Below are 16313 nucleotides of genomic sequence, written 5' to 3'. Positions count from 1 at the left end.
ACGCCTTCTCTAAATCTACGAACACACAATGCAGCTCCTTCTGACCTTCTCTGTACTTTTCCATCAACATTCTCAAAGCAAAAATGGCATCAGTGGTGCTCTTACGGGGCATGAAACCATACTGCTGCTCACAAATCTCCACCTTCTTCCTAAGCCTGGCTTCCACTACTCTTTCCCACAGCTTCATTGTGTGGCTCATCAACTTTATTCCTCTATAGTTGCTGCAGTTCTGTAGAATAATTAAAAATAAAAGTCAATAGCAGAAATGCTTTTTTATTTTCAAAATGAAGCTGCAATTGTTGACTCAAAAGTAAAATGAAAAATCAATGCGCCAAACCACTTTTTATTTTTCTACTCCAACACCGCTCATTCTGTCACTTAATTAAAATGATAAAGAAAATAGTATTTGACATTTCATGTTCAAAAAATTCTCTGGTAAATGGGAAGCAAAATGCAATTAGAAATATCTAGTTTGATAATTAAAATGGATTAAGAGAAATGCTTTTTCATTTTCACAGTGTAACTGCATCAAATGACTCAAAAATAAAATTAAAAATCAGTCCTTCAAAATGCTTTTTCATTTTCTTCTACAACGCCGCTCATTCTGTGATATAATTAAAGCGAAAAGGCAAAGAGGGGATTGCATTTTCGTTTTCACATCCACCGTGCGAAAAGTGCAGCATAATTAATTTGTACTGACGTCATCACAAGGGACTTTTGCCACAGCAGAACAGTGTTTTTCCTCTTTTTCCCGCTTTTATGCTGCAATTCATTGGAAATGATGGCTTTGTTTAAGCCCTTGTGCTATCCTAGGCACTTTAACATTGGGAGTTGGGTCATCTAGACCCACTAGACAGTGCGCTGAACCTTTTTTCTTCAATGATTTGTGATCTTCACTGGTGTCCATGGATTACATGAAATATTTCCACCTTTATCCACCTTTGTCCTGGAAAGAATAACACGTCAAAGTAAGGGTGGGGTCATCTAAGATAGCACAAGGGTTAGGAGTCTATTGAGACTGGAAAAATGCGTTGGTCCGGACCGAGTCCACTTCATTTGGTCCGGATCAAGTCCTGAACCTTGTGTTCAGACTGCCATCAACCGTCCATTTCTGTTTTGAACCAAAGCTAGTAAACAATAAACATGTGGGAAGTACTAGGGTAGGGCAAAGCAACAAGAGAGAGAAAAAATAAAATCCTGCGCTTTGCAGTCCTTGTCAAGGTTGTTTACTGATTCAAAGTTTATATTTGGATGACCATTTGTGTCTATATCAACGTCAGGTCCAGCACTTTTTACTTGCTACTTTGGTATGGTGAAGTTTCGCTGCAATACTGAGGAGGCAACGGCTAAGAAGGTACGCTGATAAATGTTTATGACATAAAGATTGTCAAGAAAACAGTGTGCGAAGCAATGTGTATGACAGTAAAAGCTGTTTCCTACTTTCTTTACATCCCACAATGCCTGGCTGCGATGGCCGTTTTGGTTCAGTTGTTGAGTGAGGAAACTGTTTCCTCACTCAACAACTGAACCGAGGTTCCGTCTGATTGGAAACGAACCGAGACCACCTCCAAAGATGGGTCGGAGAGCGGGTCCTGCTCCCGGACCAAAGTCTGTCTTGGGTGTATTTAGACTGAAAATCGGTTATGGATTATCGAAGGAAATGAAGTCTGGTTCACTTTAACCCTTGTGCAATCCTAGGCACTTTAACATTGGGAGTTGGGTCATCTAGACCCACTAGACAATGCTCTGAACCTTTTTTCTTCAATGATTTGTGATCTTCACTGGTGTCCATGGATTACATGAAATCTTTCCACCTTTATCCACCTTTGTCATGGTAGGGAGAACACGTCAATGTAAGGGTGGGGTCATCTAAGATAGCACAAGGGTTAAGTGAACCGATTGTGACCAGTCTGAATCCAACTCTCGTCTTCTTAGTCCAGCATCATATCAACAAGCAAAAAAGGAGCATGAATGATGGCATTTAACTTAATGAATCACTTCCTACTAGTAACGACAAAAGTTCTTTTTTTTTTTTGTCTAGAAAAACGATTCTTTCTGACATGACCATGATCTTGCTCTGACCAGAAACAGCTTTTTTTCAGCTGTTTCCCTTCACAGCTGCAGCGATATGCTATAATATTCACTGTGATCACAATCTATATCACCAAAACACTGAAACATCCAAGTTTACATACCTTCATCTGAATGTCAGCCGCCTTCCAATGAGGACGGAGTTTGCTCAGAAGTTCCAAAATTCCCCGGCGTGGCTCATGTTCGTCAATATGGATGTCCACATGGAGGAGCTGATTTCCAGCATCAGAAACGTTCATTTCCATTTCAAAAGAGGCAAATAAATGTTTGGATTTCAAATCTCTTCACGAATCTCCCAATCAGGAATATTTTGTCTGGATTACAGCTCCACTTATATCGCCATTTGAAATGTTACACAAACCAGTTTCATTTAGAGCAAAATTCGGGTCAAATCAATACCAAATGTTATGGACCAGGTTGACAAAAAGCCACTGCACTCTTTGTATATCACTGATCTGAGTTTTTACTAATCCCAAATAAATAAATATGTTTTCGTTTTTTTTATAATTTGAGATTTTAAAGAAGGTTGCAGGTCAGATAATCCATATGTGTGTCTGGGCAGATCACCTTGCTTATCAAGGGCCAATGTTCCTTTGGAAATCTTCATCCTCTCTGCTGCAGTTTACTTATTAACTCATGCTGGCCCAAACGTGTTATTTTAATGCTGAGCTGGATTTTAAAGAATCACAAATGATCCAATAGGATCATTTAGAAAATATTTTTCAAACAAGTGGACTCCATGAAACACCATCAGATTTAGATACGTTTTTGTTGCAGAAACTAATAACATAAACCTGTTCTGACTATTTCATCGACTAGGGTCACTTTAGAACGCACATAACTTTCTAGTTAATGTGATGTAATCTGTGTGTTTGGGAGGTCACAGCGATCGAAGTAATGCCCAACGTTTAGCAAGGATTAAGGTCGACTATTTTATTAACTTATTAAAATGAAAATTTTGCTGAAGAACTTTTTTGCCCCCTCTTTTTCCAATTTAGTTTTTTATGATTTGATATGATTTATAGATTAATTTCAAATATTGTAGTCAAAGCAATAAAGAATGTACACAGATTTATCAAACTCATTACGGATATTAAAAAATGCATTAAAGATCAAACAGAAAATAAAACAAATAAAAAGTCACTTGATATCTTAAATTATTGCTTGAAAAGGAGTTGGAAGAAGCGAGTTTATACAATCCCACCCCTACTGAGTTAATTCATTGAATAGTTTTACGTAGTTTTTGTTATCTGGTTCTGATCCGATAGGTTCTTTTCAAGTTACAAAATCCAGTGTCTATTAATGATTGATAATTTTTAGAAAACCTTCATTCATGATTGCAGTAAACAGTAACGGTAACCGTTATGTAATAATCATTGATTATTATTAGAACACATTATCACATTAAACTAGTATTGCTACGTATTACAGATCAGTTTTAAAAAAACAATAACTTCTTGATTAAAAAAAAACATTTCAATAACCATTTTTCCACACTACACAATGTAATACTCATTGGTTGTAATTAAAAAATGTTTGAATATTTCACCACAATCAAGTTCACACATGTATTTGGAATCAGTGGAACACCTGTTGATCTTTAACTCTCCTTGTCTTCATATCGTGAGATCAGATAAAATAGGAGTTTTTTGGCGATTTTTTATTTTGAAATTTCAAGCTTTCAAATATGAATAAAACACAAACAAACATTACAATCATCAGTTATCCCTTGTGCTATCCTAGACACTTTAACATTGGGAGTTGGGTCATCTAGACCCACTAGACTGTGCTCTGAACCTTTTTTCTTCAATAATTTGTGATCTTCACTGGTGTCCATGGATTAAATGAAATTTTTCCACCTTTATCCACCTTTGTCATGGTAGGGAGAATTTACATAATCCCACCCGTGTTCTACCGTAACCATTTTATTACGTGATTGATTATTATCTGGTTCATAGCTTTAATCAGACAGAATTAAGAATCCTTAGGTATCAATAAAGAACATAACAAAGAATAATTACTTAATTGTTATGTAAAAAATAGACACAATTTTAGAAATCAACATGGCAAATGCATATTAGCTATCTAAAATATATGCAGAATACTTTGTTATGTATGATTAAAAAATAATACTAAATCAGTAAAATAGACATAACACTGTTTCAAAAATCTTCAAAGCATAAATTGATAAAATATCAAATGTTCAGATTAATAAAATATCTGAAGATTGTTCACACCAGATACACTCTCACCACAAGGCCTTCATGCTGTGTTCACACCGGCCCTCAGCAATGCACTCAAGCAACTACTCCCAATGAAATGTCTGTGTGAAGGAGGTTAATTTTGTGTTTCAGCCTTCTGTGTTCAAAACACTAACGTTCACATGCAGCCACTCAAGTTTTTAAATCTGTTTTCGGGCTCTACATTCAAAACGAGCAGCCATTGCATCAAATCAAATCAACCTTTATTTATTTAGCACTTTTACAACAACACATGTCACTCAAAGTGCTGTGCATAAAATACAATAAAATTTTAAAACAAGATGACAAAACAAGAGCGTGCGCTCTGAAAGTCAAAGCCGGTCAAACTTTGACCAATCACGGACGTTGTATGGATGGCGTCTTTTTTAATTACTGAAAGTGCCAACCATTTGAAAAGTGATCACAAAGAAGGCGGAAGGTGTAATGACATGACACCAAGACTTTCATGTATCGGAATAAAGCTGTGAAAGACAAAGTTCAGATTCATGAGAGCCGAGGGGTAAGGAAGAATTTGAATTCAGCTTACATAATACGTTGAGACTGAAGAGCTTACATTTGTGGGCGGAGTTTAACCCCTTTCTGCCAGAATTTGTTTTTCTCAATTATATGAAAAATTCTTCTTCTTCGTTTTTGCCATTCAAGGTGATGCTTAATTAAGTGGAGTCTATGGATGTGTCTGACTTCTATACTCACTTTATAGTACATTCTATGGTGCTTTAACCATTGTGTGGTCTGAATCTACAATTCCAACATCCAGTGCCCTGGAAATATCCCAGAAGTCTCTGAAAAAAGATAGTGTGCATCGATGCTCTTTAGACTGGCACATACTGACCACAATGATTTTTTTAGGGAAAAACAAAAATTTATTTTTATTTCTTTTGTATGAATCATCCAAGTTTTTACTATTAAAACGTGAATTCATAAAATGTAAACTGTTTGTATTAATTAGGTTTGTTACTTCAGGAAGTTGGTGACATCACATTCGCCCTTAAAAAAACTTGTGAGCCTGGTGCCCGAATTGCTTTTAAAAAACTGCTTTTACAACCCAGGGCACTAGATAGTTTTGTACGGAAAGAAGTTGGACATAGCTTATTTACGTCACAAATTAGCAACATAGGGTATGAAGGGGTACATTGTACCCAAAATAGTTCAATTAACTCAGGTATAAATTCTGTTTAATTAACTCCCAAATAAAAGTGTTTTTGACCCAAAACAATGGTTATAGGATTTGTTTTCCTTTAAATGAGCTACCATGACAGTAACGTATCACAGTAGCTAACAATGTTATGCTCTGATGAGGTATGGTTACTCCAACAACGGCAAAAATAATAAAATAAACTTTAAAAAAAATCTAAATAGTAATGATTCTGTGAGGAAATCTGGATATAATTCATTCATCTTTGTGCTATAATAACTGAACTATACGACTCACGGTTTGTTAATGTTGGCATAGTTGATGGAAGAAATCAAATATTCAGATGTTTTTTTCTTTTTAATTAAATTTAATGTTTATCTAAACCTCCAAAAGAAACTATTTCATTCAGGATGTGTTAGGTTTTTTAGAAAGCTAATAGGCCTGTTTTTCACTTTCAGTACATCCCATCAAAGGTCGTCACAGCGGATCAGCTTTCACTGATTTGTACAGGTGGTTTGGCAGAGATGTTCTTCCTGACACAACCCTGTATTCTATCCGGGCTGGGGACGGGCACAGGGGAACCCCGACTTTGGTCCCTACACAGTTAGACAGTAGCGTGAAAGGGCTTGCCCCACTGGATGAAACTCACTGCCCTGCTTAGGAAGAGAACCCAAATTTTGCACGTGCCAGCCCCAGTAAACTGAGCCCCCCTGCCGCCTTGATAGAGCTCACACGCTTACATTCCTGCTTACACAAGTGACCTGGCTTCTGAGAGGCCTCACTGAAATGGCTTCTGCAAACATGACCTCCACTGCTTGCTCAGTGCAGTCGAACATTTGAACATGATCGCTCTTTCAACACCAAATAAACTTTGGAGCTGCATGTTTTAGCCTGTTAAATTATTCACATGTAGGAGCAGTTATTTACTGTTTTGCATCATTACAATAATTGCCTGGAAGTCACGACTGGGGTGCTCATCTTGAACCGAATACTCTTTTTGCAAGCTTTTAGACGCAAATGAAATTCACCATTGCCATCACAGAGCGTCTCATCATCAAAGGTGTTGTGCATTGAAAGAGAAATGAGTGTCTTGATTAAAAATGTAAGGGTCAGACAGCAGAATGGAGGAGAGGAGTCTGTGTTTGCATTACTGCTTGCACGTCTTACATTCAGCTGAACAAGAGTCTCCCCTAATAAAAAAAGATGGCACGTACAATAAAGTCCACCTACAGGGCAGGATTCTAGCACTTTACAAAATGTTTCATAAACTTGAGGGTTTACTTCTGCCGTGCTTCTTGTCTTTATGATGAGTGAAGTAGAAGAAGCTGAAATCAACACTTGGGGTCTCTGAGCCTTGAAATTTAATAATTTACAAAATGGTCAACAAAGTACCCACTTCGTTCAAGACTGCAAAGCAGAAATGAGTTCATGTTGGCAAAGTTTCTTTTTTTCGTATTTTATTTTTTCTGTACTATACCTAATCAGTGAACAAAGTGAGCACAAATAATGTGCAAAAGTTCATTTTTGACTTTGATTAAATGCTTTTGTTTCATTTTGCCTTTCAATATCTGGGTGTTCACCTGAACAACAGACTGGACTGGTCCAACAACACGGATGCTCTGTACAGGAAGGGTCAGAGTCCCCTCCACCTGCTGAGGAGACTGAGGTCGTTTGGCGTGTGCATACAGCTGCTGAGGACCTTTTACGACACTGTGGTGGCCTCAGTGGTCCTTTATGGAGTTGTGTGCTGGGCGGGGGGCAGTGCAGGCAGAGACTTGAAGAGGCTTAACAAACTGGTTAGGAAGGCCGGCTCTGTCCTGGGCTGCACACTTGAGTCCATCAAGGAGGTGGCGGACAGGAGGATGTTAGCTAAGCTGACATCCATCATGGATAACCCCTCCCACCCCCTGCACCAAACTGTAGAGGCGCTGACCAGCTCCTTCAGCACAAGACTGTTGCACCCTCAGTGTAAGAAGGAGCGCTACCGCAGGTCATTCCTCCCCACAGCCATCAGACTTGACAACAGTGTTACAGTGACACTCCACGGTCCCAGGGTGTTTTTTTATTCACTCATTTATTTATTTTCTTTTGTTGTAGTTGTTGTTTTTCAATTTTAAATTGTTTTTTATTCCTGAACAGTTGTTTTTTTTGGTGTGAACTTCATTAGTTATTTCTGTATTTTGAAAAAAAAATTGTAATGTTTTTTTACAGTTTACATGTTTCGCAAACCTCATGTTTTTTACACTTTTGCAGCTGTATTTATTTAATATTTAATATTTATTTCTGTATTTAATAAGAATCTCATTTTTGATAATAATTTTTCATAATCATTTTAGTAATATTTTTAATTATTTAATATAAATGTCATTTGTGATGTCCTTTATTGATGTTATATTATATAGATTATTTCTGAATGTCGTGTTGCTGCCACAGATAAATGAAATTTCCCCATTGTGGGATTAATAAAGTCATCTATCTATCTATCTATTTCAGGAAAAACATTGCTCAAAATAGAATTATTGTAAGGATTGTGTCCTTTGGTTTGATTTTAGTGGCCTTTTCTTGGTTCTGTTCTTGTCATGTTCTGTCACATCAGGTTCAGGTTGATAATCATCCACCGCTGATTTATTTCAAAGGAATTCTCTTCATTTTGTTTAAACCCTTGTGCTATCCTAGGTACTTTAACATTGGGAGTAGGGTCATCTAGACCCACTAGACAGTGCTCTGAACCTTTTTTCTTCAATGATTTGTGATCTTCACTGGTGTCCATGGATTACATGAAATCTTTCCACCTTTATCCACCTTTGTCATGGTAGGGAGAACACGTCAATGGTCATCTTGACCCCATAGGATAGCACAAGGGTTGGATGTCGGATTTTTAAGTCATTTGTTTGTGACCTTTTGTTGGGAGAGGGGAGTGGATAACTGAATCCAAGTGCAGACACAAACTGATAGAAGTTAGGTTATTTAATTTGACTTGGCAGGCAGACTGATAGGCTGGCAGGCAAACTGGAAGGCAGGCAGGCAGGCAGACTGGAAGGCAGGCAGGCAGGCAGACTGGAAGGCAGGCAGGCAGGCAGACTGGAAGGCAGGCAGGCAGACTGGAAGGCAGGCAGACTGGAAGGCAGGCAGACTGGAAGGCAGGCAGGCAGGCAGGCAGGCAGACTGGAAGGCAGGCAGGCAGGCAGGCAGGCAGACACAGGGTGAACAATAATCTGGCGCTGGCAGGAGATCCTCCTCAGGAATAAATAGAGTCTGTGATGGCCTGCAGGTGGGGAGGTGCTGATTGTAGAGATGAGCAGCAGGTGTTGGGCTCCAAGGAGGAGGCATGCTCAACAGAACCACAACAGTACCCCCCCCTCAACGGGAGCCACCAGGCGATGGAAAACGGTCTGGACGACGCCTGCGAAGATCCCGGATCAGGGAGTCATCCAGGATAAAGGACCGAGGAACCCAGGCACGCTCTTCCGGGCCATACCCCACCCAGTCAACGAGGTACTGGAACCCTCGACCACGTCGACGAACATCCAGAAGACGTCGGACAGAGTAGGCGGGCCGGCCACCAACCAACCGGGCGGGAGGAGGGGGCTTGGAAGGAGGGACCAAGGCACTGGAACAGACCGGCTTGAGGTGTGAGACATGGAAAACGGGATGAACCTTCATGGAGGCAGGGAGCCGGAGCTTGACCGCAGACGGGTTGATGACAGCCAAAACCTCAAAGGGGCCCAAGTAACGGGGAGATAGCTTCCTTGAGTCAGTACGGAGTTGGATATTCTTGGAAGACAGCCACACCTTCTGACCAGGGCTATAGCAGGGAGCAGAAGACCTCCGGGCATCAGCCACGCGGCAGCTACGTTCCCGAGCACGCAGGAGTGCCCGATGAGCCAATCTCCACACTCGACGGCACCTGCGGATGTGCAGCTGGACAGATGGCACCGAAACCTCCTCCTCCTGGGCTGGAAACAGGGGTGGCTGAAACCCCAGAGAGCATTCAAATGGTGACAGACCTGTAGCAGAGCAGGTGAGGGAATTATGGGCATACTCAACCCAGTCCAAGTAATCGCTCCAGGAGGAGGGGTTTGCCTCAGTCACACACCGCAGGGCTGTCTCCAGATCCTGGTTGGCGCGTTCGGCCTGTCCGTTGGTCTGAGGGTGAAAACCTGAGGACAAACTGACGGTAGCACCGATGGACCGACAAAAAGCCTTCCAAACTTGGGACGTGAATTGAGGGCCTCTATCCGACACAATGTCAGCAGGAAGCCCGTGAAGACGGAAAACGTGATGGACAAGGAGGTTGGCAGTGTCAGTAGCAGAGGGTAGTTTGGGAAGGGCCACATAATGGACAGCTTTGGAGAAACGATCCACAATGATAAGTATGGTGGTGTTACCTCGAGACAAGGGCAAACCGGTGACAAAATCCAAAGCTATATGAGACCAAGGGCGGCCAGGAACGGGTAGAGGACGGAGGAGACCAGCAGGGGGTTGATGCGAGGCCTTATTACGAGCACACGTTGGGCAGGCAGCAACATACTGCCGTACGTCCTTCACCAAGGTCGGCCACCAGAATCTGCGTCTCAGCAGCGAGCAGGTGCGGGCCCCACCAGGATGACAGGTACGGCGAGAGGTGTGACCCCACTGGATGACCTGTGAGCGAACAGAGTCTGGCACAAAAAGGCGATTAGCAGGGCCTGTACCTGGATCTGGTTGTTGTTGCTGGGCCTCTAAAACTTTGTCCTCGATCTCCCAAGAGACAGCAGCAAGTGTACATGATGAAGGGAGGATGGGTTGCGGCAGTGTTGGTGCATCTAAAGTAAACTGGCGAGACAAGGCATCAGGTTTCTGGTTCTTGGAACCTGGCCTGTAGGACAAAAGAAAGTTAAAACGAGTGAAAAACAAAGACCACCGCGCCTGACGGGGATTGAGTTGTTTTGCTAATTGTAGGTAGGAGAGGTTTTTATGGTCAGTCCAAATGATAAAGGGATTCTTGGTTCCTTCCAACCAGTGTCTCCAATGTTCCAAAGCTAGCTTAACAGCCAACAACTCTCGATCTCCCACATGGTAATTTCTCTCAGCTGGGGTCAGGCGTCGGGAGAAAAACGCGCAAGGGTGCAATTTTTGTGTGTCCATGGATCGTTGTGACAGAACGGCTCCTACCCCAGTGTCAGATGCGTCTACCTCCACGATAAATTGCAGGGTTGGATCAGGATGACGAAGAACAGGAGCTGATGTGAACCTCTCTTTCAGCGTGGAGAAGGCCTTGGCTGCCTCCTCTGACCAGTGGAAAGAGACAGATGGAGAAGTTAATCTTGTCAGGGGAGCAGCTATCTGACTGTAATTTCGGATGAACCTGCGGTAGAAATTGGCGAACCCCAGGAAACGTTGTAGTTGTTTTACAGTGGTGGGGGTAGGCCAGTCTGCTACAGCTCGTATCTTTTCAGGGTCAGCTTTGACCTGCTTGTTCTCAAAGATGTAGCCGAGGAAGGATATGGAGGTGGTGTGGAACTGACACTTCTCAGCTTTCACGAATAACTGGTTTTCCAATAGTCTCTGTAGCACTTGTTGCACATGTTGGATGTGCTCTGTGACTGAGGGGGAGAAAATAAGGATGTCATCTAGATAGACAAACACAAACCGGTTCAAGAAATCTCTTAGAACGTCATTTACAAGTGCTTGGAAAACTGCAGGGGCATTACAAAGACCAAAAGGCATAACCAGGTATTCAAATTGGCCTAGTGGAGTGTTGAAAGCTGTCTTCCATTCATCTCCCTCCTTCATCCTTACCAGATGGTAGGCATTTCGAAGGTCTAGTTTGGAGAAGATTGTGGCATCCTGGAGAGAGTTAAAAGCTGAATCAATGAGTGGCAGGGGATATTTGTTCTTCACAGTGATGTTGTTCAACCCCCGGAAATCGATGCAGGGACGGAGAGTACCCTCTTTCTTCGTGACAAAGAAAAACCCAGCTGCTACTGGAGAAGAAGAGGGTCTGATGATTCCTGCAGCTAGAGAAGTTGTAATGTAGTTTTCCATGGTTTCCATTTGTGGCCTAGACAGGTTATACAGACGGCTGGTTGGTAGAGGGGCCCCTGGGAGCAGGTCGATAGCACAATCATAAGGACGGTGTGGTGGAAGGACAAGGGCACGATCCTTGCAGAAAACTTCCTTAAGGTCATGATAGACTTCTGGAATGGTGGACAGGTCAGGTGGGTCAGGTGGGGATGTAGTGGAGGGACCTGAAGGCACAGCAGAGAGAAGACAGGATGTGTGACATGTGTCACTCCAGTTCAGGATGGTCCCCGTCCTCCAATCCACATGAGGATTGTGTGAGACCAACCAAGGATGTCCAAGGACCACTGGGTTTTCTGGAGAGGCAACTATGAGAAATTGGAGCTGTTCGTGGTGATTACCAGAGGTAATAAGCTTAATTGGGGCTGAGCGTTGAGTGATCCGGTAAAGCTCCCGGCCATCTAAAGCTCGTGCAACAGTGGGTGAAGGGAGGTTCTCTAGAGGAAGACTGATCTGGGACGCTAAGGTCTGGTCAAGGAAGTTAGCCTCTGCTCCTGAGTCCACCAATGCCAGAACTGGATGGGACGACTGATTAATGCACAGCGTAGCCGAGAGCAGGGTCTTTGTGTGGGTGATGTTAGTGGAGGTAGTCGTGGTCGTCAATACCCCCACTGCTACTGACGACCACTGTCTTTTGGCCGGATCGGACAGGAAATGACAACATGTCCAGGAGTTCCACAGTACAGACAGGCCCCACTAGATATTCGTCGCTGGCGTTCCTCAGTGGAGAGGCGGGCTCGACCCAGTTGCATAGGTTCCTCAGGTGGAGGGCTTGCAGCATGGAGCGGGTGAGAAGGTGGACATGAGGAGATTAATGAACGTGGACTAGGTCCCTGTTCCCTTGCTCGATCCCGCCGCCTGTTGTCCAGCCTGATTGTCAGGGAGATGAGGTCACCTAAGGTTGAGGGTGGATCTCTTGAGGCCAACTCATCTTTCAGCTGCCCGTTGAGACCATTTGTGAACAATGCCTGCAGTGCCTCGTCATTAAAGCCCACATCTGCAGCCACAGTCTGGAAATCCACAGAATACTCTGCAGCGCTCCGGGCTCCTTGTCTCATGGAGATCAACTGCCTTGTGGAATCCCCTCCTCTCACTGGGTGGTCAAAAACACGTTTTAAGTTCTCTACAAAGTCAGAGTAGGACAGCTGCCCAAAGCCATGCCGGTCGAAAGAGGCTTCTGCCCACTGCAATGCCTTGCTATCCAGGAGACCAACAACATATGACACCTTTGCTTGGTCACTGGCGTAAGAGAGAGGCTTCTGTTCAAAAATTAAAGAACACTGTAACAGAAAACCCCTGCACTTACCCAGGTCTCCGGAATATGGTTTGGGATCCGGGATGTGGGTCTCTCTCACAGCTGCGGGCGGGTTTCCTGGAAAAACAGATTGAAGCGGAGCTGGTGTAGGTTGTGCTGCAGGGGCGGTGTGAGTGGACAAAGACTGAGTGAGTCGATCCAACTGAGCCAGAACTGCATTGAACTTGTGATCCAGGTTAAGGATCATCTGTTCGTGGCGTAGAAAGTTCACATCAGAGTGAGGAAGGGGATGCTGAGCAGGGTCCTGGGAAGCAGACATGTCCGCTGGATCCATATTAAATGGCCAGATTATTCTGTTGGGAGAGGGGAGTGGATAACTGAATCCAAGTGCAGACACAAACTAATAGAAGTTAGGTTATTTAATTTGACTTGGCAGGCAGACTGATAGGCTGGCAGGCAGACTGGAAGGCAGGCAGGCAGGCAGGCAGGCAGGCAGGCAGGCAGGCAGGCAGGCAGGCAGGCAGGCAGGCAGGCAGGCAGGCAGGCAGGCAGGCAGGCAGGCAGGCAGGCAGGCAGGCAGGCAGGCAGGCAGGCAGGCAGGCAGGCAGGCAGGCAGGCAGGCAGACACAGGGTGAACAATAATCTGGCGCTGGCTGGAGATCCTCCTCAGGAATAAATAGAGTCTGTGATGGCCTGCAGGTGGGGAGGTGCTGATTGTAGAGATGAGCAGCAGGTGTTGGGCTCCAAGGAGGAGGCATGCTCAACAGAACCACAACACCTTTTTTTTTAATTGCTTCTTTGTTTCATAATTTCTCCATGTTTAAGTTTATTCATCAAAGGTTGAAGTTTCTGCCATGAAGACTGCCTTTCAGGTTCCTCCCCACCAGTTCCAGAGAATTATTGATTCCAAAAAAAGCTGCTTTTTTCAGCAGATGAATCTGAAAAAAGCCGAAGTACTTTATTCTAGGTGTGAGTGAAGTTTAAAAAAAAGCTGTTTCTACCTGATTTAATTACAAGCTATAAACAACAATACCTATTTGATAAAAAGCAACTCAGAGGAAGAAAGATGAAGAACACTAGAAATTTATCCCGGACAAGGACTTCTGTTAAGGACATTTTACATTTTCCAACCTTTAGTTATAATGACCTGGTTCTGAAAAAAACAAAAAAAATAAACAAAAGGCAGAAAAACAAGCAGTTTGTCTAAAGCATGATGCCATGAAAGGAAGGTGATGTTTTCCTGAACACTTATTTCAATATTTTTACATCCATTGACTGTATATGAGAACTGGACAGAGTGACTCCTCCCTCCTTACCTCCCAAACAGGAGTTCCTTCTGGTTCCAAGAAGCCACAATCCCATAGACCATAGTTTCTGTTGAGAAATAAACAGCTGTTACACAGTCGTATTTGTCAGAATAACCATTCTTGAACTGATACCTTTTTTTTAGCGTGGTTTTGCTAATCTTAGCGTTAAAACATTTTTTCTGTTGTTAAAGTTATGAACTGACCAATTTGATGCATCAATAAACATATGGGGTGTCATGTTGAACGTTGGAAAAGTCTGATTGGCAGATTTTGTGTAGCCCGCTTTCAAGTGGTAGGGGTGTGGCCTTCCAACAAGCTCACTCCTGATTGGCGAGAATGCTTGCCAAAGAAATATTGACTCAGACCCGGACCAATCAATGCTTGCTGACAATTTCTGGCTCCAACATAGCGACATCTGTAGCGCAAAAATGAAGCGACTGAATTGACTTAATTTAGTTGGAGCCAGAAGTAAGACATTTGCTATGGGTTATGTTAACCTTGCTAACTCCAGCTCTCATATACAGTCAATGCAATAAATATAATTTAACTCTGGTTTATTGAAAACTTATTTCAGATTCAAGCTCTTTTGTAGATAGAAACATAAGATTAGTTTACATGAATAATATTCCAACAATAATGCAAAAAGACTTACATGAAAACTGTCAAAACATGACAAAGAAATGACCAATGAGGCTTTTATTAAGAACAAAACTGAAGTAAAGAGCAAGGAAGTGACCCTCTGCTAATTGTGGGAGGAGCAACAATAGCTCATAAAACCCAAAGTATAAATGGTAACCACGGCTTTTAGAAGACTTGACAAAAACAACACTTACAAATAAATAAAGAATAACTCTGAGCCACATAAAAAAATGTATTTCTTTCACAGAAAACGGATGCAAAATTAAAATATTAAATGGTGCATCTTTTATTCAGCTGCTCGTCTGATGTCTGCAAAGTGGCACAAAAAAAGGAAGAGTTTTGTTACTGTCACCAAGAGAACAAACGTGTACCTGTGTGTGTCAGATCACTTAAGCTCTCCACAATTTCAAATGAGTTCGTCCTTCACGGTGCAACACTTCTCCCAACACAAAACACGGCCTCTCTTCTATTCCCCAGACCTCTCTGTGTCTTTCACAAGTTTTTGAAAAGAAGAAAATTCTCTTTCATTACAAGGCAAACAGTTGTTGGTGTCCTTTATTAAAGCACTCTTTGTAGAGGAGAGGAGAGACAGAGCTATGCAGACATTTAACCTTTTTATATAGTCTTACAATTGGGGCTCTCAAGGCCTTTCATTTGTGAAGTTCCTGTGGAAAATCAGGGAGCTTGGACTCATTTCCCTACCGTTACAGTATATTTATATTTCAGCTCCAATCAAAGCGAGCCAATATGCCATCCCTAGGTATTTTTCCTTCTGAGCCCTGCCTCCCCACTATAATTTCCACTGACATTTTGTGTGCAAATGCAGTAATAGACACATTTATCACATCAAAAGAGATTCCATTTTCTTTTCAATCATCGAGCGGTATGAATAGCAGCACATCCTCTGCGGCCAACAATGAGGGGCCATTACCACGAGCCGAAGGATGTCTTCGCCTTCTCTCTGCATTCAAGGGGAAAAGTGTGTCAAACTGTTTTCTGACGCCAGCATTTGTTCTAGGCAAAAGCAGACAGCTTTCAGACAGGTTAGTATCCAATTTTATTGTCAGACAAATGTCATTTTTGTTTGGGGCTGGAGTAATCATTGGGTTCAGACGTTGGTGCTCCTCAGCCAGCAGTTAGTCCATTTAACACTCTAACTCTCATGTTAGCGCCAGATTGCCACGTCCAGACATGACACCGCCTTTCTCTTTATTATGTGAAGTGGGAGGAATTTGGGATGGGGGCTTAGGGCTGTGAGGTGAAAGGAAAACAGCGTAGGTAACAACAATGTATAGCACGTTAAAAAAAAAAAGACACTATCTGTTGGGCTTCTAGTGCGGTGACGCACGAGTGCAATTTCAATGTTTCTCCATTGTTGTTTTTTTTATTTTTATTTTTTATCTTATTTGATCTATTAACACTGATTCAGTGACTACTGCCCCCTGTTGAGCAGAGACTCTGGACTCTAGAGACTCTGACCTGGAGCCCAAAGCTCCACGTCTCTGTTCCTGTCTGAGCCATAAACTGTTCATGAGAACTGGACTGAGTGACTCCTCCCTCCT

At 42.7% G+C, this 16313-nt stretch overlaps 1 protein-coding gene across 2 annotated transcripts in view; it reads right to left on the bottom strand.

Moving 5' to 3' along the window:
• Positions 1–2827, bottom strand: part of LOC101175315 (ethanolamine kinase 1) — a 41715-nt gene extending 38888 nt beyond the window's left edge. Inside the window, exons 1-2 of one of the 2 annotated variants that reach the window (XM_078948389.1) lie at positions 2659–2747; positions 2196–2303 (exon numbers count right to left, since the gene is read on the bottom strand). In XM_078948389.1, coding sequence (XP_078804515.1) covers positions 2196–2201 — 6 coding nt within the window. In that variant the 5' untranslated portion in view covers positions 2202–2303; positions 2659–2747. Of the gene's footprint in view, positions 1–2195 lie in introns of both variants that reach the window. The other variant, XM_023955589.2, reaches the window with a different exon arrangement.
• Between the last annotated feature and the right edge of the window lie 13486 nt (positions 2828–16313).

This window comes from Oryzias latipes, chromosome 6 (assembly GCF_053564925.1).
Source record: "Oryzias latipes strain Hd-rR chromosome 6, Olatipes_Hd-rR_3.1".
NCBI classification, from domain to species: Eukaryota; Metazoa; Chordata; class Actinopteri; order Beloniformes; family Adrianichthyidae; genus Oryzias; species Oryzias latipes.
Note: the sequence above shows the minus strand (reverse complement) of the source record. Positions and strands in the feature narration are given on the sequence as shown.